This window comes from Peromyscus eremicus, chromosome 8a (genome assembly GCF_949786415.1).
Source record: "Peromyscus eremicus chromosome 8a, PerEre_H2_v1, whole genome shotgun sequence".
Taxonomy (NCBI): Eukaryota; Metazoa; Chordata; class Mammalia; order Rodentia; family Cricetidae; genus Peromyscus; species Peromyscus eremicus.
This window is the reverse complement of record NC_081423.1, coordinates 68,639,075-68,664,446: the sequence shown is the minus strand read 5'-3', so window position 1 is coordinate 68,664,446 and position 25,372 is coordinate 68,639,075. Positions and strand designations below refer to the sequence as shown.

Below are 25,372 nucleotides of genomic sequence, written 5' to 3'. Positions count from 1 at the left end.
ATGCAACCAGGCCTGGGGTTGATTCCTAGCACTGAGAGGAATCCAACAGAGAGTCCCGACTCACAACTCAAATCCCCCCGGATTCTGCTCAGGAAAAGCAAGTCCTAAGAGAATAACAAGCCCCTGCCATCACAAAAGTGAGCCACATCCCACAGGCACAGGCACAGCTCCGCCCTACTGACCCTCAGCGTGCCAAACCAAGACTCTCTGAAACTACTCACTTAGTCAAGTTCAGGAAACAGGATTCCAGTGTCTCCTGACCCAAAAGCCAAGTGACCATTTCTGTACTCACACTCGCTTACCTGTGGAACAACATCCTGCAGAAAAGTCACGACACTCTCCATGTAGGACTGCTCCCTGGCAAAGGAGAGAGGGGTAAAAACTGTCAGACAGGCTAATGCAGAACACAGAAAAGCTCAACCCACAAGGCCTAATAAATTCACTATCCCAGGAAAACAAGAGGAAGGAAAGCAGGCCAGCTCTCGTCACCTGATCATTCCACTTCCCCATGCTCTCATCTCTTGAGTCTACAGCCGTCTCTACCTGTCGAGGTTTCTATCACTGTAAAGCATAAGTCTCAAGCTCCTAACTGAACAACGGTCACTTTGGAGGACTGATGGCGGCCGGCCTAAGGTAGGACTGGACGCTAATGCTAGAGAGAGCGACTCAGAATTTCCTGCCCGTCTCTTTCAACAGGTGATGAACCTTGTCCTTGACCTCTGGTAGTATTTTCCTCCAGATGCAGGCATTAGAACAAGTGTTCAGTGCTGGGGAAACAGCTCAGTGGGCTGCTTGGGCCTGTTCAATCCCCAGAACCCACATTAAAAAAAAAAAAAAAAGCTGGGCAGGTGGTGCATGTATATAATCCCAGACTTATCAGTCACCCTGGCCTACTTGGCCAGTTCCAAGATAGTGCAACCCTGTCACAAAAAGAGGAGGGCAGTATGAAAGCCTGGGTGTGACAGCTCAACTGTAACCCTAGCACTTAGAAAAGTTGAAACAAGAAGATCATGAGTCCCAGGCTAGCCTGGCCTATGGAATCGGACTTTGTATCAAAAAACTAAAACAAGCTAGCAGAAGTAGTACATGACTTTAATCCCAGCACTCGGGAGGGAGGCAGAAGCTGGTGGATCTGTGAGTTTGAGGCCAGCCTGGTCTACATAGTTCCAGATTGATAGCCAGGGTTACACAGAGAAACCTCATCTCAAAAAACAACAACAACAACAAAAAGAGCAAGCATAAGGTGAGTTATAAAAGTGAGGAAGCAGGGCTGGGGAAATAGCTCAACCATAGAGAGCTCTTCCTCAGCATGTATGAAGCCTTAGGTTCAATTTCCAACACTACAAAAAAGAAAAGAAAAACAATGATGTTAAGGACATTAAACAAATGACATCCTGGGGATGGAACCAAAGCACCACACAGTGAGGAAAACGGCCTACTACTTAATGACAGCCCCAGCTGTCATAGACTATGTCTATGAAGACATAGTCAGGATATGGATATCAGTAAGTGGAGAAAAACGATTTCTTCAAAATACTAAAAATTTCTGAAAGACGTGAACAGATGCCACTGAAGACAACAGGGCTAATGATTGTGACAGCTCACACCTATAATCCCAGCACCAAAGAGTGACTGCCCTGAGTTCGAGGCCAGTCCCAGCTAGAGGGAGATCCTGTTTCAAAGAACAAAATTGGGGGGAAAAAATGCTGGGCATGTAGCTTAGTTGGCCGAGTGCTTGGCTGGCATGCACCAAGTCCTAGGTTCCATCCCCAGCACTGCATGAACTAGGTGCACACTTGTTACACATGTCAGCACTCTGAGGTGGAATAGGGGGCTGGAAGTTAGGGAAGGGCCAGGCTGGGATGAGACCCTACCTCAGAAGAAAAGAGAAAGAGTTTCCCTAAATTGTTCAAAAAAAAAAAAACAAAAAACAAAGTGCCTTAGAGACAGAATCACTGCCAACTCTGCCAGGCTCACCTTCATCTCTTACTCTTCAGCCACAGGCAGCTTCGATTCCTAGAACACACCACACTCTGCCCTGACACAGGTTCTTCCAAGGTACCTTGTTCTACTCAATTTCCACTAGTCCTTCCTTCACCAGACTCCCAGCTCCAGTGGCTTCCTCAGGGCCCTTCCACGCACACTCCCTTCCTTCCTCTGACAAGGCTCAGATGGCATCCTTGTCTGTTTCCCCATTAGACTATAAGCTTCCTTAAAGGAAACACCCCATCTCTCATATCCACCTTCTACATCCAGAACCTGTCACCAGTGCAAGTGGAAAGTCGATGCTCAAGCACTATTTGTCAAAAGAAGGCAGAATGCTGTGCCCAAGATTATGTTTCCTAACCCTAAAATCATCTGTGTAACAAAAATCATTACTGTGGTTTGAACACCACATGGTGGGGTAGCAGGAATACTAAGTGAGAACACAGACCCTGGAGATCCACTAGCTGGGCTCCATGCCGGCTCCCTGTCCTGGCTATTCCCAATGACAAGCTCTCCTCTCTGCTGTTTTCCTCACCTATAAAGGGAGATTAAAATAGTAACCTAACTCACAGCTAATAACATGTTTAACTAGATGCCATAGCAAATATCACAAAGAAATTCAACTCTAGAGAGTACAGAAGAGGGAAAGGCAGTAGTATTATGATATCACTGAGTACATAGGCCTTTTTTAGTCTGAGAAGACTGTCTTTTGTAATACACTAAAGCACCCAAAGGAAATGATCTAAAATATTATTCCCTCTAAGCATTTTTTTTTTCTGAGGCATCATCTCGCTACATAGCCCAGACTGGCCTGGAACACTCTATCTAGTCCAAGCTGCCCTCAAACTCACTATACTCCTGCATCGGCCGCCCCAGTCCTAGGAATACAGGTCTGAACCACTGCCCCATGCTTGCTAAGAGAATTTTAAGACACATAAACTATGGACTGCATTTGTAATCCCAGCACTATGAATGCAGAGGAAAGATGATGACTGTGAGTTTGAAGACAGTGTAACTACACAGTGAAACAGTTAAAAAAGAAAAGCCAGAGGAGCAGATTGGCATGTGCTCTTAATTCTAGCACTCGGGAGGCAGAAGCAGATCTCTGCCAGCCTGGTCTACATAGTAAGGTCCAGGACTGTCAGAGCTACACAGTGAGACCCTGTCTTGAAATACACAAAGCAAACAAACAAACAAAAAAATCAGGTGTCATCACACCTGCCTGTAATCCTAGCACTTGGACGGCTAAGAATGGACTGCTACTAATCTAAGGACAACCTGGGCTCAGAGTCAGTGCCAAGCCATCCAGGACAACATAGAAGAATCCTTTCTTAAAAACACTAAAACAAGGGTTGGGGATTTAGCTCAGTGATTGAGCACTTGCCTAGCAAGCACAAGGCCCTAGGTTCAATCCTCAGCTCAAAAAAAAAAACAAGGGCTAGACATGGTGATGTACGCCTTTAATCCCAGCAGTCAAGAGGGAGAGGTAGGTGGGCCTCTATGAGACCAGCATGATCTCTACAGCATGTCCCAGGCCAGCTAAGGCTGCATAGAAACAACCTGTCAAAAAGAAACGGGGAGTGGACACACAGGCTTGGAATCTCATCTAGAGAGACTCAGGAGTTCAAAGACAGTTCTGCTACATAGCAAGTGTAAGACAAACATGAGCCTGTCTCAAAACCCCAAAAAAGCAGTTTTCCTAATCCTTATGTTATGCTATTCTCTTCGCCAAAAAGGCGAAGTCCAAACTCTAGCCTTTAAAGATAAACTCAAAATGTTACCTTCTTCCAAAATTGTTTTAATTATATTCTATTTCATACATATGTATGTATATGAAATATGTGTGTATGTATATGAAACATATGTATGTATATAGGTGCATACACAGCTGTGTCTGTGTGTCTAGGAGGCAGGGTGTGTGCACACGAAGGTCAGAGGACAACTCAGAGGAGCTGGTTCTCTCCTTCTTTCGATGGGTCCCAGGGATAAAACCTGGATCCTCAGGATTGGTAACATGCTCTCTTGCCCACTGAGCCATCCTGACAAGCCCCCAAATGTTACCTTCTCATGAAGCCTTGTCACCACTAAAATATCCCTCTAAATACTCAGGCTATTTTGCTGGCATCTTTTCTTATATAGTGATTACAATAATTTCAACTATGGATTTTTTGGTTTGGTTTGGTTTGGTTTTTCAGACAGTTATCTCTGTGTAGTTTTGGTGCCTGTCCTAGATCTCACTCTGTAGGCCAAGCTGGCCTAAAACTCACAGAGATCCACCTGGTTCTGCCTCCCAAATGCTGGGATTAAAGGCGTGCACCACTGCCCCCCTCCTCTCAACTATGTATTTCTTTAAACCACATTGATTTATAAACTCCTAGAAAGTATAGCTACCATGTCAAAGAATACCTAAAATATAGAAATGCCCTCTTTGTAACACAACAAACAACAGATACATTTTACATCACAATTTAGTCATCATATACATAAGTATGAATATACCTCTGCACATACCAAAAACCAACTCTCGTTTGTTTTATATGTATAATATAAACATTTGACGTGTTTGTGTATGTCTGTGGTGTTGGAGATGGAGTCCAGAATTTGAGTAGGCTAGAACCCAACAATGACTTATATTCCCAATTCCTATTTCATTCTTTTTCAAATACTGATCATGACCCTCTAAACTAATTTAACAACCCACTAACTTGTGGAACCTAGAGTTTAAAAACACTGATTTTTAGATTTTACATTTTTGTTGATGCTGAGAATCAAACCCAGAGCCTCCCACAAGTTAGGCAAGTGCTCTACCCCTAAGATCATCCCAAGCATTCACACTGCTCTTCAGGGATTAGCAGTCACCCTCACGTACTCTATAATGTGTTGAGTATGTCAACTAAACCCACCAACTGTTCCTTTCACTTCATCTGCATGGCCAAAAAGTACAAAATGTTTATAAAAGCAAGAACTATCCAAACAGATAATCTGAATAGAAGTTGTTATTTAGAACGTTTTCTTACTGGGTGCGGTGGCACACACCTTGGATTCCAGCACTTTGGGAGTCAGAGACAAGCAGATCTCTGTGAGTTCAAGGCCATCCTGGTCTACATAGTTCCAGGACAAGCCAGGGATACACAGGGAAACCTTGATTTCGAAAAAGCAAAGAGAATAATAATAATGTTTTCTTCAGCTATAGGGCTTTCTTTTCTAAAAGGTGCTTACGTGACAGCCTGCGGGCGAACCACAACTCCACCAGTACAACGACTGGGTCTCCTAGGAGAATCTGTAGCCATCGTGTCGTTCATAAGACCTGTTTCCAGAGCAAAAGAAAGAAATACATCATTCGAGTTGGGAAGCAGAGTTTTACGATTACTCACTAAAGATCCCTTTTCCAAGCTGTGATAAACTCTGAAGTTTCCTAGAAACTCACTATTTAGCTCTAGCTGGCCTGGAACTCCCAGAGACCTGAACGCCAAAGTGCTGGCATTATAGGTGTGTGCTACCACACCCAGGAAGATTCTTTTGTTTTCTAAGATAGGCAGTGGTAGTGCACACCTTTGATCCCAGCATCAGAAGGCAGAGGCAGGTGGATCTCTGTGAGTTAGAGGCCAGCCTAGTCTACAGAGCAAGTTCCAGGACAGGCTCCAAAGACACAGAGAATGATAAGAGAATAAGAACCAAATGGGAACTCTTAACACAGATCACTTACAAAAACAAACAGAACACAGTGGGGCAGAACACACCAGTAATCCCAGCACCTAGGAGGCTGAGGCAAGAGAATTGCCGTGAGTTCTAGGGCAACACAAGCCAGAGGTACTTAGTTTGACTCTGTCTTAAAGATTAAAAAAAAAAAAAAGCCGGGCAGTGGTGGCGCACGCCTTTAATCCCAGCACTCGGGAGCCAGAGCCAGGCGGATCTCTGTGAGTTCGAGGCCAGCCTGGGCTACCAAGTAAGTTCCAGGAAAGGCGCAAAGCTACACAGAGAAACCCTGTCTCGAAAAACCAAAAAAAAAAAAAAAAAAAAAAAAAAAAAAAACTGGCCAGGGGGATGGTGATCCATGCCTATCACCCCAGCACCTGAGAGGTGAAGTCAGGAAGAGCAGGAGTTCAAAGTCAACCTTAGCTACATAGCCACTTCCATAAAGGATGGCCCACGTGAGACAAAGACCACATGGAAGTGACATGATACCATGCTACCCTCAAATAAATCTGTTGAGGACCAGTGTGTAAAACTGTGTAGCCACATTTAAATACTTTTTAACCTCCAACTATTGTAACAGAATCGCCAGCCTGTAAACAAACACGTAATATAAACCCATATGATGTCAGGAGCCCCTTGGCTTTTCCCACTGTCTAAGGAAGTCCTGGTCTTTGACTATCTAATGAGCTTCCCAATCACTGAGGTGGTTTTAAGAGCATAGAGTCTACCCGGTTAAGGTTAAAGTGGGGTTGACAACAGGACTAAAGATTTCTTACAGGGTTCAAGAAAGCCCACAGCCTGGAGGTAAACTGGAAAGAGCCTAAAAACACCACTTTTAAGTAGGGTGCACTCTACCACCTCCTGTGAAAACTCCCACGCTGTTGATCCCCACACTCCTAGACAACCCAAACACCCCTGTTCCAACTAGTCCAGGTAACCCTTTCTCGGGCAGTACCCTTCACCAGACCCCCTCAGCACTCTCTTTTTCATTCCACCCTTTCTTACCGAACCAGTCTCCCTACCTCTGTCCTTTAAGGGCCTTGTCACCTGAGGACAGCTCCTCGCAAGCCCCTCAGGCCCCACTCTCCCCAAAGCCAAGGGAACAGCCCTCCCCACTTCACCTCCAAAGCCCAGGCACCACTGCCCCCGGCCGCCCTCTGGCCTCTTGCCCAGCTCTCCTCCAGTTTCAACACCATTCCCCCACGTCAACTGGGGCTGGCCGAGCCCTGTCCCCTCATACTGCCTGTCCCTTTTCCTCTCCAAGCCTCCCCCACGCCAAGGACCCGCCAGCCTTCTCACCGGCCGCTCCGCCGGTAAACGCTGTTCTACAGCTCCAGGCTCACTGTTTGGAGTCTCCCTCGTGATTGACGGCTACCACTTCCTACCACACCTCGGCGGAACCCCCGCACCAGCCAATCCCAGGAGCAAACTGGCCCCGGCGCGGCACCGCCCTTGGAGGTCAGCTTCGCCAACCAGCAAGTAGGAAAGAGGCGGACCCGCCTTCGGAATCCATCCAATCCGCTGGGGCTGGAGGGAAAACACAACAGTATGGAAGTTCGGGTGAAGCGGGCGGGTCAGGTTCGGTTGCGAATGCAGGGGAGAAAAGGCAGGCGTGTCAGCCGGCCTGGAAGAGGCGCCTCGGTGGCTTTTCTGTTTTAAGAAAATGCAGCCCGCTCCAGACACCTGCCGATCTCAGCCAGGAGTCTCCGGCGCAGAGCCCGAGGCCAGGGACACTGGTGTGTTTACATCGAATTCTCGCGACAGCTGATTCGAAGCTAAAAGCACGTGGACGTGGCAGCTGCCAATCACTTTTTCCTGGCCACTCAGACTGCCCTAGCCCGCCCTCCGCCCCGCCTGCGGTGATGTGTTTACCTTCCGGGAGTCTAGGCTGGCTGGTCCCTGGTCAGCCCGGCAGCCGAGTACGTGTTTGAATAAGATCTGAATAAGGGGCCTGTAAGAAATTTTGTTGGGGTCCTTAACGGTTACTGTCATAGATATGGATGTTAGTGAACATCTAGAAATGAAGAGGCACCAGACTTTAGAGGGAACCTGTTGGGCAATACAGGGATCCATAGAGATTCTAATAGGGATGTCTGGGGCTTTGCAAGGTGGGCACTGGGAAGATCTTAAGGGTCCTTGGAGTCTCAACAAGTCATACACCCGGAATTCTCACTTGAGAAACCCACACCCACTCTCGCATCTGTGCTTTATCTTTCCCCTGAGCACGTTATTAACCCTGTGCCTAAATCTATGTTTAAAATCTCTTTTTAAGGGATTGGGGTAGCACATGCCTGTAATTCCAGTACTTGGGAAGCAGAGACCAGCCTGGTCTACATAGCAAGTTCCAAGCCAGTCCAGTGTCATCACTTTGAGACCTCCTCTCAAATGACTGTATCATTACCCTCAAATGATAAGGGACTTCCTTACTGAGCTCTTCATAATGTAGAAACAAAAGGGGGGAAATGAGAACGTTTTATGAATGAGAATGTTGCAGTTTTGACGTGGACCCCGGGGAAGCATACAGCTCAGTGGCTATGAGACTCTAACTTAAATGTCTCAGTTGACCACAATGGGAGTAGGAAAGGATTTTTTTTTTTTTCCTGTTGTGGTTCTAAGCCAGTGGTCTCTGGATGGGACTCTAGGGTTTCCTGAGATAGGCGGGGAATAGGCAGCTGCTGTAGCCATGTAATGAACAGGTTCAATTCGTCTTCTAGTTTAACTTCAGGGTCAAAAGACCTCTCAGGGCCTTCAAGATGACTGGGACGGTAAAGGTCCCTGCTGCCAAGCCTGACCACCTGAGTTCAGTGCCCAGGACTCAACATGGAAGATGAGAACAAGTTGTCCTCTGACCCCAACACATGTACCATGGCATGAAAGCGCCCATCCCCATCCCCACCCACCCCCACAAACCAATAAATAGTGATTTAAAAGAAATGTTAAAGATCGCTTGTCATTATACTTAGAAGGAAAAGCCAAGAGAATCAGATGTTTAAGACCATCCTTCGACATATTTGAGGCAGCCTCTTCTACACAAGACATATATATATTCATAAGCATGTGCTCCCAGCAGACATAAGGAGACATGAACCTAGACCTAGATGGTGCTGAAAAGGTTTTCCAAATAAAGGCTGTCTCTTTTTTTTTTTTTTTTTTTTTTAGCTGAGGACCAAACCCAGGACCTTGTGTCATTTTAGTTGTTCCTCGGTCTCCCCTGTAATTCTTTTTGTTGTTGTTGTTTTATTATGTATACAGAAGAGGGCGCCAGATCTCATTACAGATGGTTGTGAGCCACCATGTGGTTGCTGGGAATTGAACTCAGGACCTCTGGAAGAACAGTCAGTGCTCTTAACCTCTGAGCCATCTCTCCAGCCCCTTAATTCTTAAGCGAATGTGAGTGTGTGTGTGAACCTAGTAGGGGAGAGTGGTTGGGAAGTTCTGCAGGTGAAGGGGCTTGGGGGAGAGGTGAAGAGCCAGAGCTGGAAGCAGAGTTACAGGGTAGGCGGCTAGTGGTGGAGAGGCTAGGGACTGAACTCTGGGTTGTGCAGGATGAAGACCAGACTGGGCCACGTGAGACTTAGTCTCAGCAAACAAACACCATAGATTAGCCTTGGTGACTTACACCTGTAATCACAGTGCTCAGTGCTCGGGAGGCTGAGGCATGACTGAATCTGATGCCACATTAGGCAACATAATGAATTTAAAGCCAAACTGTGCTATCTGGTGAGACACTGCCTCAAAAAGAAAATAAAAAAGGAGAGGAAAAACCCAAACTAGACACTCCCAATTCACTTACTTTTGGTTTTTGTTTTTGTTTGTTTGGGTTTTTTTGTTGTTGTTGTTGTTTTGGTTTTTCGTGGGGGGTTTTTTGTTTGTTTTTTTTTTGTTTGTTTGTTTGTTTTTTCGAGACAGGGTTTCTCTGTGTAGTTTTCAGTGCCTGTCCTGGATCTCACTCTGTAAACCAGGCTGAACTCGAACTCACAGAGATCCGCCTGGCTCTGCCTCCCAGGTGCTGGGATTAAAGGTGTGCGCCACCACGGCCAGCTTTTACTTACTTTTGGTATCTGCTTTCACCATCAGTTTGAGATAATGTCAATAAGTAGTATACTCTCATTAGCACTGTTCTATGATATAGCACCTGACTTTGGTTGGTCCCAGGGAGAATGAGGACTTCACTAAATAGCTTAGGATGAACTTGAACTCCCAATCCTCTTGTCTCACCCTGCCCCAGATGCTAGGACTACAGGCAAGCATTATGCCACATCCAGATATTTTTCTTAACCAGGACTATGAAGTTCATTTTCAGAGAAAGAGAGTTAGCTTTGTTCTGATTATTACCCAGTATTATTTTAACAAATTACTAGCTGGGCAAGTGTAAAATTTTTTAGCGTGATAGACTACCTTTCAAATGACTACCGATGAAAAACCTAAAGTCCCCACTTGTTGTGGTATTGCATGCCTAAAATCCAGGATTGCAGAGGCTGAGACAATCTGGTAGCAAGTCTGAGTCTGGCCTACATTCCAAAACTGTCTCAAAGAACAAAATAAGTAAATGAATGAGAAACAAATGAAAATTTTAGAAAGAATATGATATAGCAAAGAAAAGTTAAATGAAATTAAAACGTAAGGATGTGGTGCTAGGAAAAGTTGGTAATAGCTAAAAAGATTCCTGAAGGATACAAAGCTACAGAGCCAAGTTCAGACAACCAAAAGAACTTAACTCAGCGACTCTTCAGGACTGCTTAGTGGCAGTTGTGAGGACACGTGAAAAGTAGACCTAAACAGTGCTGGGTACAGGAGTGAAGAGACAGGTCAGTGAAGCCAATCAATTTACACAGTTAGCATGTTAATATCAAGAGGGTCCTGTGACTCCATTTAAAAGCATTCCCAAAGACATCCCACTGGACCCCACCTCCTAAAAGTTTTCAGTATTTCAACAGTCAATCTGTCAAGCAAAGTCAATCTTTTGTTTTGCTGGAGTTAACTATCAAATGAAGAGCCTTGTGTCTGAAGAGATGGCTCAGCAGTTAAGAGCACTGGCTGGGGCTGGAGAGGTGGCTCAGAGGTTAAGAGCACTTCTTGCTCTTCCAAAGGTCCTGAGTTCAATTTCCCGCAACCACATGGTGGCTTATGACCATCTGTAATGAGATCTGGTGCCCTCTTCTGGCCTGCAGAGATACGTGCAGACAGAACACTGTATACATAATAAATAAATAAATCTTTAAAAAAAAAAAAAAAAAGCACTGGCTGGTCTTCCAGAGGACTTTGATTTGGTTCCCAGCACCCACTTGGTGGCTCACAACTTGTAACTCCAGTTCCAGGTGATCCAACACCCTTTTCTAGCCTCTATGGGCACTAAACATATACATGGTGTACATACTTACCTACAGGAAAAACAATCATATACATATTTTTAAAATACAGGGCCTTGCACCTGTTAAACTCAATTACACTAAACCCCTAATCCTTTTACCTTTCCTGATCACAATTCCTGACCCACATTAATCTCTCTGATTTTGTTTTATCCATTATTGTTTTGAGACAGTCTCATGTATCTCAGGTTGGCCTATAACTTTGTAGCTGAGGATGACTTTGAACCCCTGATCCTCCTGCCTCTACCTCCTAAGTGCACGGTTACAGGCATATGCCAACATACCTGGTTTATGCATTGCTGGGGTCAAACCCAGGACTTCATATGTGTGAAACAAGCACTCTACCAACTCAGCCACATCCCCAGCCCTCAATGAGGCTTCTTGTTCCAAATTAACACTTTAAGAGTACAATTACACACACACACACAGCATTTATATACTCTTGTACTATAGTATTTCCCTTTAGGTTTTATTGGATTACCAGAGAAAGGGGCCAGAGTTTTACTGAACACTTGCAAACTATAACTGAATCATATTGTTAAGTATTTAGTCTGTTTCTATGTGATCTATATTAAAATAAGAACTCAGAGTGCAAAAAATGAGTATTATATGTATTTCTAGTCAAGAAAGCACAGATATATCACACAACTGACTGTTAGTACCTACTATTAAGAGTCACCAACAAAATGCCAGCAACATAAAGAGCAACAGTTCACTGATTTATTAGATGAACATACTGGTATAATCAATGAAAACTGTATGATATAAAATAATTTAGGAAATGTTGGGAATTAGCAGCACCATCTGTTATTGAAATAGCAAGAAAAACATCACGTATTTTAAGCAAACACTAGAAGAGGGTAACTATATGTCCTAATGCCACTGATCTGAGACAAATGATGGTGTTTTAGGCAAACACACCTCCTTCTATACCAGAGATTTCAGTAAGCACATCAGATGTACTGTTCTAGAAAAATGCTACTGAAGTCAAGAGATACTGCATAGTATAAGTGGACAAGGAGACTAAAATCAGCTACGTTAGCGTGGCTCAATGCTTTTCCTACGAAATGTTTAGTTATGGATTATGAAATGAGAAATAAAATATTTTTAAAAGACACTAATGGTCCCTAGGAAACATTAAGTGGAGCACAGATCACTAGGAAAATACATCACTTTTCCAGTTTGCTTACTAATTTTCTTTAAAAAGTCATGTGTTCTTCACAAGTGGTATATACAAGTGTGTAATAAGCATTTTAAAAAGTTTAAACACATTTAAAATCTTAGAGATTCTTCTGATTTTTCTTCGACATTAGCCCTGTTGTCATAATTACTATGTAAAGGATACAAATTTACACACACTTTACAGCAACTTATTCCCTACATCTACAAAATTCACATTTATGATACAGGCAAGTACAAGGCCAGGATAAAACTGTTAAATTCCAAAAAGTCTAACTGTATACTCTTTATTTCGTCCCCTTAAAAAAAGTTCAACTTCGGCACCAAATTTAAAAAGCCCTCACATCCTAGGTAGGGAGAACCCCACTTCCCAGGTCCATCTCAGCACACACACACAGTTTTCCGGTGCTGCTGTAGGAGAGGATTTCCCATCTTCTTCTGACCCCTGAGTCTACGCCGCATGGTCAGTTTGACCGAGTGCCTGCGCTGGGATGCTGCAGGGAGGCTTGACGCCTGGGCCCCACTACTTCGACTTAAGCCATTTCGTCGGTGCTTCTTCAGTAGCGGGCCAGAGTTGGATTCTTCCAATGTCCTTTTAAAATTGGCCGGAGGGGTCCTTTCAACCTCTTGAGCTTTCATCTGACCTGGAGTTGACATCTTTACATTTTTCTGGTCCATGATGGTATTTGTGGAATTGGTGGGCACGAGGCCAACAGACAGGGTATTAGTCAAAGTATCATGAATCCTTAAAGTCAGGGCTTTGGGACAGTTTTCTTCAAGTGCCTCTGAATCTTTTGAGGTCATCACTACAGTCTGGATACTCCCTCGAGCTATCTCAGCTGGAACCTCTAAAAATTTCTCTGAGAAGGCATTACTACGAACAAGGGCAGGTATATGATCCTTAGAGTTCAATCTTGGCCATGGATCTTCTTCCAGTGACTAGAAAAAGAAAAGGAAAAATAATTACTCTAAAACTCAATAAAGTGACACAGTAAGTTCTTATGACGTGGTTAAGAAGACAAAATCATGGAATGCACTTGGTTCCTCAACATATTTATTGCACCAGGTTGGGGGCAGGGGGTTTGCTGCAAATAAAGTAATCAATCCAAAGGTATCAAAGGAGCCCCACCTTCATCACAACAGATGGAGAAGACTCATGTGCTCACAGTTATGTCTCAACTACAGCTTGGACCAAAAGATACTGCAAAGCTTCAAAACAGACCTCTTAGAATAGCCACAAGCACACACTGCCAAGCCATTCACACTGTGCCAGATGCAGAAAAGAGCAAAATTACTGCTTATTGATGTTTTAATTTCTTTACCCATAAATTTAATGAGGTGGGGTTTCTCTTTGTAGCTGTCCTAGATCTCACTATATAAACCAGGCTGGCCTTGAACTCAAAAGATCTGCCTGCTTCCATCTCCCCAGTGCTAAAATTAAAGGTGTGTGCCACCATTGCCAGCCCAAACTCTATACTTTCATTTATGTGCAGTAATAAAATTATTGAAGAAATTACTCAAATTATTTTACATAAAATCCTTTTTTTCCCCCATAAGCCCATGAAAAACTTATTTTAACAAGCCAGTAACAACATCCCAACTTTCTGATAAATCAAACAAGGCCAACCTACCTACATAAACACATTCTCAATTTTAATATATGACGACACAATTAGGGTGAAAAAGAGCAAATTCCTATTTAATGCACTAAAGACCTACAGGCTTACATTATTCTCATCATATAAACTTATATAATGCACAAATAACTTCTTTTTAAAAATTACATTTTGGGGCCAGTGAGATGGCTCAGCAGGGTAAAGCACTTGCTGCCAAGCCGGACAATGAGTTTAATTCTCCTGGACCCACATGGTGGAAGGAGAGAACCAATGCCCACAGATTTTTCTAGAATCTCCATACATGCACACTGCCATGGCATGTTACGTGTAAACACATATGTACACACAAAATAAATGAAATTAAAATTTTATGTTAACTACACTTTTCAAAAACGTGTGTGTGTGTGTGTGTGTGTGTGTGTAAGTTTTTTAGAAAAAAACTGGGGACAGTGTGTCATGTAATCCAAGCTGGACTTGAACTTGCTATATAAGTAAGGATGACTCTGAATTTCTGATTCTCCTGCCTCTACTTACTAGTGCTAGATTTCAGGAACAGGACAACGCTCAGATTTATATAGTACAAAGAACCAAGCCCAGGGTTTCATGTATGCTAGGAAAGCTCTCTGCAATTCCAGCTACATCCCCAGTTCTCTAAATGGCCTCTTGACAAAAATGTGTTAAAACTGGCTAGCTTAAACATTGGTGATGGAGGGATCTCACTATCAGTGAAAATTTTCTAAAGTTTTCTTTTTAAAATTTTTTTCCTTCCTAAATTCTTTTTTTTATAATTTATTTATTTTTTATTTTATGTGTATTGGTGTTTTGTCTGTGTGTAGGTCCCCTGGAACTGGTGTTACAGACAGTTGTGAGCTGCCATATGGGTGCTGGGAACTGAACCCTGGTCCTTTGGAAGAGCAGTCAGTGCTCTTAACCACTGCGCCATCTCTCCAGTGCCCCTTCCTAAACCCTATTTGTGACTATTATCCATGTGGAAAATGTAAAGTACAAAATTAAAGCACTTACACCATAATGAAAACTCAGATAGTAATCTGCCCATCCCACAAACATCAGACACCAGACATCAACTGACAAAACAGCTTACGAAGGGACCTTAGCTAAGAATGGCAATAGATAGGGCTGGAGAGATGGCTCAGAGTTAGTTAAGAGCACTGGCTGCTCTACCAGAGGTCCTAAGTTCAATGCCCAGTAACCACATGGCAGCTCACAACCATCTACAATGAGATCTGGTGCCCTCTTCTGGCCTGCAGGCAGAACACTCACTGTATACATAATAAATAAATCTTTAACAACAACAAAAAAGAATGGCAGTAGACTTTTCTTTTTTGGAGACAGAGTCTCACTATGTAGCCTAAAGTCATCTCAAACTCTCCATACGGCCCTTGAACTTGAGATGGCCTATCCCAGCTTCCCAAACACTAGGATTACACATGTATGACATCATGCCAGGTTTGTGTGTAATATATACTTATATACAGTATATGTGTGTGGACATTCCTGTGTGTGAGTGCATGTGCTTGTGTGTCATGGCACAAGTGAAAGTCAGAGGGTAACCTTGGGTGTTGGTTTAGACTTCCACCTTGTTCGAGATAAAGCCACTTTGTGGCCGGGCAGTGGTGGCGCACGTCTTTAATCCCAGCACTCGGGAGGCAGAGCCAGGCAGATCTCTGTGAGTTCCAGGCCAGCCTGGGCTACAGAGAGAGTTCCAGGAAAGGCGCAAAGCTACACAGAGAAACCCTGTCTCGAAAAACCAAACCAAACCAAACCAAACCAAAACAAACAAACAAACAAAAAAAGCCACTTTGTTTTTGTTTTCTGTTCTGTATACCAGGCTAGCTGGCCCATGATTCCAGGGATTCCCCTTTCTCTGCATTCCATCTCCCCACAGTGGTGCTAGGATTACAAATGTTCCGGCTGTATGTTCAACTTTCCCACGGATTCTGGGGATTCGTAAACAAATCATCGTGCTTACACATCAAGCTTTTTGCCCACTGAGACATCTCTCAAATCCCTCCTCCTCCTTTCCAAGAGAGGATATTGCTAATATTACCCAAGACACTCCATGAGATCACATGCTAAGAAATTTTTGTTGTGACAGTATCTCACTCTGTAGCCCAATGGTCTCAGACTTGCAGTGATCCTCCTGTCTAATCCCCCCAGGTTCTGGAATTACAGCAGGAGTCACTACATGAGTTGTTAGGGAACAAGAAAGGAATGTAATTTTCCTTGAATCCATGATCCTTCTACCCCAGCTGTCTAAGACAACCATGCCTGCCTTGGAAAGAAACCTCTAACATGAAATTTATTTTAAGCAAGCCAAGTGTGCAAGTGCACACCTGTAATGCCAGCACTTAAGAGATGAAGGCAAAATAATCAGGAGTTCACAGCCAGCTTCAGGTATAGAAAGAGTTTGAAGCTAGCCTGTGATACAGAAGACCCTATTTTAAAAAACTAACATCAAATAAACAAAAATTTTGATTTTTAAGTGCTATGGGCTGGTGAGATAGTTCAGTATGTAAGGCAAAGATGCTTTCAACATAAAAGCCTGGCAAACTTAGTTCAATTCCCAGAACCCACATAAAATCAAGAGGAGAAAAACAGCTCCACAAAGTTGTCCTCTGACCTCCACATACACTGTGGGATACACACCCACACAGCAATAAATTTACAAAGAAGCTGGGCATGGTGGTGCATGAATTTAATCACAGTATTTGGGAGGCAGAGGCAAGCAGATCTCTTTGAGTCCAAGGCTAGCCTGGTCTACAGAGCGAGTTCCAGGACAGTCAGCTCTACACAGAGAAACCCTGTCTCAAAAAAAAAAAACAAACTGGGGGCTGGAGAGATGGCTCAGAGGTTAAGAGCACTGGCTGCTCTTCCAGAGGTCCTGAGTTCAATTCCCAGCAACCATATGGTGTCTCACAACCATCCGTAATGAGATCTGGTGCCCTCTTCTGGCTTGCAGTCATACATGCAGGCAGAACACTGTATACATAATAAATAAATAAATCTTTTGAGAAAAAAAAAATGAAAGAAAAAAACAAACCAAAAAAAAAGAAAATTAGAGTAAAGGTTAAGAGTGCAACTCTGTGGCAAAATGCTTGCCTTGTTTGATGTCCAGCACAGGGGAAAAAAAATCACTTTGATCTAAGTTACAAGCCTGTGATCATAGCTATTCAGGAGTCTAAGACAGGAGGACCACAAGTTCAAAGTGAGCCTAGGCTATACATTAAGTTCAAGGCCAGCCCAAAGAAATGAACTAGGATAGAACTCAGCAGTGGATGCTTGTGTAGTGCTTCACAAAATATAAATGTTTTACAAATATTCATAGATTCATAAAAGGGATCAATAAATTCTACATGTTGTTTATCAGTGACCACAATCATTTTTTTATTAAGTTATATACATATAACAAGCTTCAATTAATCCTGTATGAGGACAGCTCTCTAAAGAACTGAGGACATGGCTTAGGGGCAATGTACCCAGCATTCACAAAGACCTGCCTATATATCTGGGCAGAGGGAAAGGGATTCTTGCAAGAAATAAATTATATAGCAAAGATCCATCATTTTCTTGAATTTAATTAAAATCTAAATTTCTGTTTTAATTAACCAGGTATGATTGTAGATAAATGTAATCCCAGCACTTGAGGACCAGGAATTCAAGGTCATCCTAAACTACACAATTAGTCTGAGGTCACCAAGGGCTACATACTTGAGACTTTGTGGGGGGACACAAACCTTTAATTCTGACACTTGGGAGGCAGAGACAGGCAGGTCTACAGAGCCAGTTTCAGGACAGCTAGGGCTACACACAGAAACTCTATCTCAAAACAAACAAACAAACAAACAAACTGGTAGAACTGTTTAGGGAGAATTAGGAGGTGTGATCTGGTTGGAGGATGTGTGTCACTGAGGGTAGACTTTGAGGTTTCAAAAGACTTGAGAGACTCCCAGGGCTGACAAATGGCTCAGCAGTCAAGAGAACTTGTATTCCAGAGGACTCAGATTCAATTCACAACTATCCATATTTCCAGCTCCAGGGGATCCAATGCTCTCTTCTAACCTCCCAGGGCACCAGGTATGCACAAAGTGAACAGACATACATTCAAGCAAAACACTCATACACATAAAAATGAAATAATCAAGAAAAAAAAAAAAAGAGCTTTCAGCTGTTCTTTCACTCCGCCATCATGGACTCTAATCCTCTGTAACTATAAGCCAAATTAAACACTTCCTTTTATAAGTTGTCTTGGTCATGGTGTTTTATCAGCAATAGAAAAGTAAATAACACAAACACACAATAAAATAAATACTCTAAGCATGAATTTTATGTAACACTAACATAACTTCCCTTTTCTTTGGGGGAGGGCTTTTTTTTTTTTTTTTTTTTTTTTTTCCCAAGATAGGGTTTCTCTGTGTAGCTTTGGAGCCTGTCCTGGAACTCTCTTTTTTTTTTTTTTTTTTTAAGATTTATTTATTTATTTATCTATTATGTGTACAGTGTTGTTTGCGTGTATCCCTGCAGGCCAGAAGAGGGAGCCAGATCTCATTACAGAGGGTTGTGGGCCACCATGTGGGTGCTGGGAACTGAACTCAGGTCCTCTGGAAGAACAGCTAGTGCTCTTAACCTCTGAGCCATCTCTCCAGCCACCTGGAACTCTTTGTAAACCAGGCTGGCCTCGAACTCACAAAGATCTGTCTCCTCTGCCTCCCAAGTGCCAGGATTAAAGGGGTGTGCCGCCACCACCCGGCCTAACATAACTTTCAAACTGTAGAAATGGGCTGGGGAACTCTCAGGCAGGGAAAGTGTTTCCTGTGTAAGCATTAAGACCTGAGTTTTGATCCCCAGCATCCACATAAATGGCAAGGCATGGTGCACATGGTTGTAATCTCAGGCTGGGAAGGTACAGAAAGCCTGTGACTTGTTGACCAGCCAGTCTAAACTATGTGGTTAAGCCCCATGTCTCAGAAACCTAGATGACATCTAAGGAAAGAGCCAAGGTTGACCTCTGGCCTACATATTTGCGCGCGCGCGCGCGCGCGCGCGCGCGCACACACACACACACACACACACACACACACACACACACACACACCTACCCCTGTAGCACTGAATACCTTGACTGGTGGTGTAGAACTTGGGGAAGGAGTCATCACACAGGTTTCTTGGCTGTTATAAGTAGGGCTATCAGTCAGGTTCAGAAAGAGCTCATCTTCATTGGTGAAGTTCCCCTGACTGTCTACTCCTGGAGAGATGCAGATTACGATGGCACTCGTGTTATCTGCACGGAGCATGCGTTGCCTCCAGCGGCCAAGCGCTCGATTCACAAGCATTTTGGCACAGGACTGTCCTTGTTCACCCTGTATTTAAAAGAACAAGGGGAAGAAGAGCATTAACTCTCGTTGACTTACCAACACATATGTATCAAATTAAGAACCTAGGTGGATTTAGTGAGATGCCTCAATGGGTGAAAGTGTCTGTCATCAAGCCTAATGATTCAATTTCTCCAGTTCAGTCCCCTAAACCCACACAGTAGGAGGGACTAGCGCCCCTTCAAGTTATTCTCTGACAAACACACATGCAAAACCACATGCATAACCACAACAAAAATGTAAAAAAATTATTAAAAACAATACTGTGTGACCAAATAAGTTAAATAAAATTCAATTCTCAACACTATCCAAAATCTCTATAATCATGGTAAAATAATGTATCTGTAAATTTAAAAAATAAAATAAAGTTGGCAGGGCAAGTGGTGCATGCCTTTAATCCCAGCACTCCAAGACAGAGATAGGCAGATCTCTATGAGTTTCAGGCCAGCCTGGTAAGTTCCAGGACAGCCAGAGCTATAGAGACCCAGCCTCAAAAATAAAAAAAATAAATCTTGTGGTTAAATTTGGCACACGTGTGCCAGGTATAAGGGTACAAGCCTCTAATCTCAGCACTGGAGAGGCTGAAGAAGAGGAACCACTAGCCTGGGATATACAGGGAGACCTACTTCAAAACAAACAGCAACAAGCGTTCATTCTGGTATTTTTATCTCTAACTTTAGGAAAGTTACAGAGACATAATCTTTAAAAGGGAGTAAGCTACTATAAATATAATTAATAAATAAGACCATTAGGCATGGTAGAAAAAATGCTGCAGAAGCCAATCTCCTCCAAAAGCGGAGCTTCTGAGCCAACCATGGTGACATGTACCAGTAGTGCCAGCTACTCAGGAAACGGGAGAAAGATCACTGGTGCCCAAGACCAGGGACCCACACTGATAACTCACAGAGATAGCCTAGAACATCCATCCTAGAGCTCACTGTGTAGCCCAGGCTGGCCTGGAACTGGCGGTCTTCCCGCCTCATGTCCCAGGTACCATGATTACAGATGCTCACTACTACACTTAGAAGTGGTTTTAATGTGGAGTATCATGAGCTTTGAGTTACAGAAACATTTTATGTACCATAAAAGGAAAAATCACTGCCTATGAAATTATTATACACCGTTTGGAAAAAGGATTCTAATTTCAGTGATGTAAAAAGGCAAGACATGCATGATGGTGCACACTTGGGAATCCTACCACTTAGGAAGGCAGGAAGATCAGGAGTGCAAGGCCAGCCTCAGCTCCTTGAATCTGAAACCAGACTGGGCTATATGAGAGCCTGCCTCAAAAAAACCAAACCAAACCAACTACAAGGTGTAAAGTATGCATCTAAACTGACCAACGGCAGTGCCAGTGTTGACCACTAATTCCTGAATTCCCAAACTCTTCAGGACACAGGGTTCAGCATGGCAACACCAGCCATCAGGAGGATTCACTGTCAAGGATTCCTTTGCCTTTCACTTTTTCAGCAGATCTGCTTTACGTCCCAGCAAAGCTCCATGGAGAAAAATAATTCCACACAAATCTTGGGTGTGGGTTGGTTGGTTGGTTGGTTTTGAGACAGGGTCTCCCTATACAACTCATGCTGTCCTGGAACTAACTCACTATGTCTACCAGGCCACCTGCCTCTCCTCTGCCTCCCAGAGTGCTGAGATAAAGGCGCCGCCACCACCACCCCACAAGTTATCTCATTTTTGTTATCCCGTAACCACTAACTACAAAACACTAAGTCTCTGGGTAATAAAAATGGACTTCAACAGGTCTTAGCTTTAACAAACTCACAATTTGATGAGATTGATATTTATACAGTCTGTCTGTCTGCCTTACTACGTGCTGAGGACTGAACATGAGGCACGGTGGTGCATGCTCGCAATCTTAACTCCAAGAAGGTAAAGCAGGAGGATTAATCCCAAAATTAGACCCAAATTCTAGTCAACCCAAACAACCCAAACAATTCAAGAGAGACCCTATCTTAGAAAAGTCAAAAATAAAAATAAAAAAACAAAAAAAAGGCTGGTGGTGCAGCTCAGGGCTAACTCACTTGCCTAGCATCTGTTACATTCTGAACCCAATCCTTAGTGCCAGAGAACCAACACCACTCTACACATTATGCTAAGTGAATGCTAGATAAAAAAGGCCCTGTAGTATATGATCATACTTATAGGAAATATCCAAAGTAGGCAAGTACATGGAAACAAAAAAGCCCAGCGGTTGAAAGGCGCATGGGAAAAGGAGGACAGTCACTGGAAATGGTTATGAGATTTGTTCAGAATGACAAGACACAAGATGAACATCCTTTAGCTAGACTCACGACCACAGACAAAACGACCCAAACATTTCAGACAATATCAAACCACTGAGTCACTTCTCACCATTAAGCATTTTTTCTCCTCCTGGTCTTGGCACATGGAGATGGCATCTTGAGGTGGAATCATATTCCAAAGCCCATCACTTCCCAGGATAATATACTTGTGCTTCTGGGGGTCAAGAGTGTGGACACTTGTGTCTGGTTCAGGTGACACCACAAACTTGCCACTGAAGAAATCATAGCTCCACAAGTCACCTGGGTGAAGGAACAGAAGATGCAGTAATTATTACTTTCAAGATAAGAGTGTCACATCAGCAGAATCCCCAGGTCCCTCTCCCATAGGTGCAGAACAGCCCTGACAATATCCAAAACCCATGCAAACAGACTAGGAACAAGAGAAGTCCCTCGACATGCTGAAGAACTAGCAAGGGGATTTGCAGCAAACAGCTTCCTTAACCTTAAAGCAGTGCTAAAGAAAAATGCAAGATGAACTAAGCAGTCTCAGAAGATCCCACGTTTTCTCTCATTTGTGGCGCCTAGATTTTAAGCAGGTACATAAGAGCATGCATTTATGGAATCACTCGAATGAAACTGTCTAGGGGAAACAATGGGGACGAATGGCAGAGGGGGTGTGTAGAATGCAGACAAGTGGGCATGGGAGACAATTTCTCAAAGTACAGACATACTTAAAACATTTCAATCAAAACTAGGCCATGGGGTGGAGATACACATCAGAAACAAGAGTGCTTGCTGAGCATGTGCAAAGACCTGGGTTTGATCCCTAGAATCAGAGCTAAATCATTAGTATATATCTTTTAACTTTTTTAAACAACAATGAAAAAGAAAACTATCCCTTGACTGACACTTCTAATATACACTGGAGTTCCTTCTCAGTCCAGTAGGATAATAAAAATACAGGTAAACTGAATAGGAGGGAATTATTCATGGGTAATATCATCTGTACATAGAAAACCCAAATAAATTATTTTGCTTTTGAATGGCTACCTTTTTCTCAGCCCACTTCCTCCTAGGGAATGCCTTTTTCTTTCTTAATTAAAAAAATTTAATATGAGTAACATAGATTAATAGGCAGGCACTAGGCCAGTGAGATGATTCAATGGCCAAGGGTGACTGCTGCCAAACCTGACAACCTGAGTTTAATCCCTGGGACCCACACAGTGGAAGGAGAGAAGTGACTCTCAAAAGTTGTCCTCTTGCTGGGCGGTGGTGGCGCACGCCTTTAATCCCAGCACTCGGGAGGCAGAGCCAGGCGGATCTCTGTGAGTTCGAGGCCAGCCTGGGCTACCAAGTGAGTTCCAGGAAAAGGCGCAAAGCTACACAGAGAAACCCTGTCTCAAAAAACCAAAAAAAAAAAAAAAAAAAAGTTGTCCTCTGACCTCCACGTGTGTGCTGTGGCATGCATGCACATATACAAATACATATATAAATTTCTTTTTTAAGAATGGACATTAAGAAGACAGAAAGAGACGGGCGGTGGTAGCGCACGCCTTTAATCCCAGCACTCGGGAGGCAGAACCAGGCGGATCTCTGTGAGTTCGAGGCCAGCCTGGTCTCCAAAGTGAGTTCCAGGAAAGGCGCAGAGCTACACAGAGAAACCCTGTCTCGAAAAACCAAAAAAAAAAAAAAAAAAAGAAGAAGAAGACAGAAAGAGAGGGTTGGAGAGATGTCCCAGTAGTGAAGAGCCCATTGGCTGTTCTTACATAGGATTACAGTTCAATTCCCAGTATTCACATGGTAGCTCACAATCAGTAACTCCAGTCTCATGGGATCTGAAAACTCTCTTCTGGCCTCTGAGGGCACTGGACATATACATGGTACATAGACATATGTGCAAGGAAAATAACCATACACATAAAATTTTTAAAAAGAATTTTAGAGCAGACTACAGAAGAGGCACTTAGAAGCAGGCCAATTTCACACCGGGCATGGTGGCGCACACCCTTTAATCCCAGCACTCAGGAAGCAGAGCCAGGCGGATCTCTGTGAATTTGAGGCCAGCCTGGTCTACAGAGCGAGATCCAGGACAGTCAGAGCTACACAGAAAAACCCTGTCTTGAAAAAAAAAAAATTAAAAACAAAAAGGAAACAAAGAACGTAAAAGGGCAGTATGCACCCAACACACAGAAGACAGGATTCTCAAGAGTTACCTAAAAATTCATTAGTAAAAAATTTTGTTTGTTTGTTTTTGTTTTTTAAGACAGGGTTTCTCCGTGTAGTTTTGGTGCCTGTCCTGGATCTCACTCTGTAGACCAGGCTGGCCTCGAACTCAGAGATCCACCTGGCTCTGCCTCCCGAGTGCTGGGATTAAAGGCATGCACCAACGCCGCCTGGCCTACAGTCTGAATTTTTAAATTCATCACAATTCATGCTTACTACATCACAGAATATCATTTCTGATGTTCAAAGGAGGAGCCTCCAGCATTGGCAGGTAGTTGCCTCCTTGGTGAGCTCATTTCCCCTTTTCCCTCAGTAGAGGGCGCTGAAAGGACACCAGGATCAGTTCCTCCAGTTCCAGAGAGCTCTTTGCTAGATCCTGGGTGTGGCATCTCACAGCTAAGCTAGCAAGTCTAAAGAAAACCAGCAAAGCAAATGTCAGACCACCAACCAACTTCCCCCAAAATGCCATCAACTCTGTGGCTGCCTGCCTCCACCCTGTGGCTGACCTATATCAGTTCCAGTGATCTAGTCTCAAAACTATAATTAAAATAACCTGTTATAACATAAATCTTGAAGCCAGTAATGGTGAACAGTCATTGCTTATAATACCAACACTTGTGAAGTGAAGGCAGGAGAATCAAGTCTTAGGCTAGCTCAACCATACAGTCAGTTCTTCAAGTTAGCCTGTACTATATGAGACCACATCTTTAAAAAAAAAAAGGAAGGAAGGAAGGAAGGGAGAGAGGGAGGGAGGGAGGGAGGGAGGGAGGGAGGAAGGAAGGAAGGAAGGAAGGAAGGAAGGAAGGAAGGGGAGTCAATGAGATGATTTGGTGGGTAAAAGCACTCACCACCAAGCCTGACATCCTAGCACCCACACGATGGAGGAAAAGCTGGGGAGATGTTCTCTAACCCCCGGGAGAGCACTGTGGCATGTGTGCACCTACTCTTTAGCCATCAGGCCTCCATAGGCGTGAGCACACACAGTTGAGGGATGGTGCCGGCTACACGACTCTGTAAATGTATGCGACAAACCCTTCTGTCTCTTCTCATTGTGAGGTCAACCCAAGACCTAGGTCAGGCCAGGGAAGGGTTCAACCACTGTCAATCTTTTCCCTCAGTTTTTGTTTGTTTGTTTGTTTGTTTGTTTGTTTGTTTAGTTTTTTTGCTTGTTTGTTTCTTCTCATTTTTAAAACAAAATTTCATTAGGTAGCCCAGACTGGTCTTGAACTCAGCCTCCTGCCTACACTTCCCTGGTGAAAAGGACAGCGGAGATATAAATAGTTAACAGCTCAGCTCTCCAGGCAAACAATCACTTGATGAATGCCTTTCCCTTCCTTAGCTCATGAGGATAAAGATCTTGTACTTACTGTATTTCATACACACAGCACTACACATTGATCTTACAGCCAGTCCCCTAACTGGCTTCAGAGCCATGGGCAGAGTTCAGGGGTTGAGAACACCTGTCTGGTATATGTAAGGCCTCAAGATCAATCTAGCACTGAAAAGAACAACAAACGACTCATTAACAACCGATGTGCCTCCTATGTGGTGGGATGAAGTGTGGGGGATCAAAGTTGGGCCCTGGACGTGTTAGGCAAGCAATCTACAACTAGGCTATAGTCTCAGCCTCAAATGCATTACTTATTTTT

General features: G+C 43.5%; 3 protein-coding genes across 3 annotated transcripts in view; 1 reads left to right on the top strand and 2 right to left on the bottom strand.

Annotated features, from left to right (window-relative positions):
• Bcas3 (BCAS3 microtubule associated cell migration factor) overlaps window positions 1-7,409 on the bottom strand; it is a 109,321-nt gene extending 101,912 nt beyond the window's left edge. The window contains 3 exon segments of the mRNA XM_059270704.1: window positions 303-357; window positions 5,206-5,293; window positions 6,982-7,409. Of these exon segments, the coding sequence (XP_059126687.1) occupies window positions 303-357; window positions 5,206-5,288 (138 nt within the window). The 5' untranslated portion in view covers window positions 5,289-5,293; window positions 6,982-7,409.
• On the top strand, window positions 6,129-8,572 carry LOC131917064 (uncharacterized). The gene is made up of 3 exons (XM_059270703.1): window positions 6,129-6,137; window positions 7,095-7,601; window positions 8,397-8,572. The coding sequence occupies exons 1-3, from the start codon at window positions 6,129-6,131 to the stop codon at window positions 8,511-8,513; spliced, it is 633 nt and encodes a 210-aa protein (XP_059126686.1). The 3' UTR covers window positions 8,514-8,572.
• Window positions 8,573-12,486: 3,914 nt separating this feature from the next.
• Ppm1d (protein phosphatase, Mg2+/Mn2+ dependent 1D) overlaps window positions 12,487-25,372 on the bottom strand; it is a 38,551-nt gene continuing 25,665 nt past the window's right edge. The window contains exons 4-6 of the mRNA XM_059271413.1: window positions 21,610-21,800; window positions 18,982-19,224; window positions 12,487-13,169 (exon numbers count right to left, since the gene is read on the bottom strand). Coding sequence (XP_059127396.1) covers window positions 12,612-13,169; window positions 18,982-19,224; window positions 21,610-21,800 — 992 coding nt within the window. The 3' untranslated portion in view covers window positions 12,487-12,611. The remainder of the gene's footprint in view (window positions 13,170-18,981; window positions 19,225-21,609; window positions 21,801-25,372) is intronic.

Bases quoted from the DNA above. Each gene is read 5' to 3' on its own strand.
- LOC131917064 (XM_059270703.1), top strand. The intron at 7,602-8,396 runs GTACGTGTTTGA...TTCGTCTTCTAG, and splicing joins CTGGTCAGCCCGGCAGCCGA to TTTAACTTCAGGGTCAAAAG.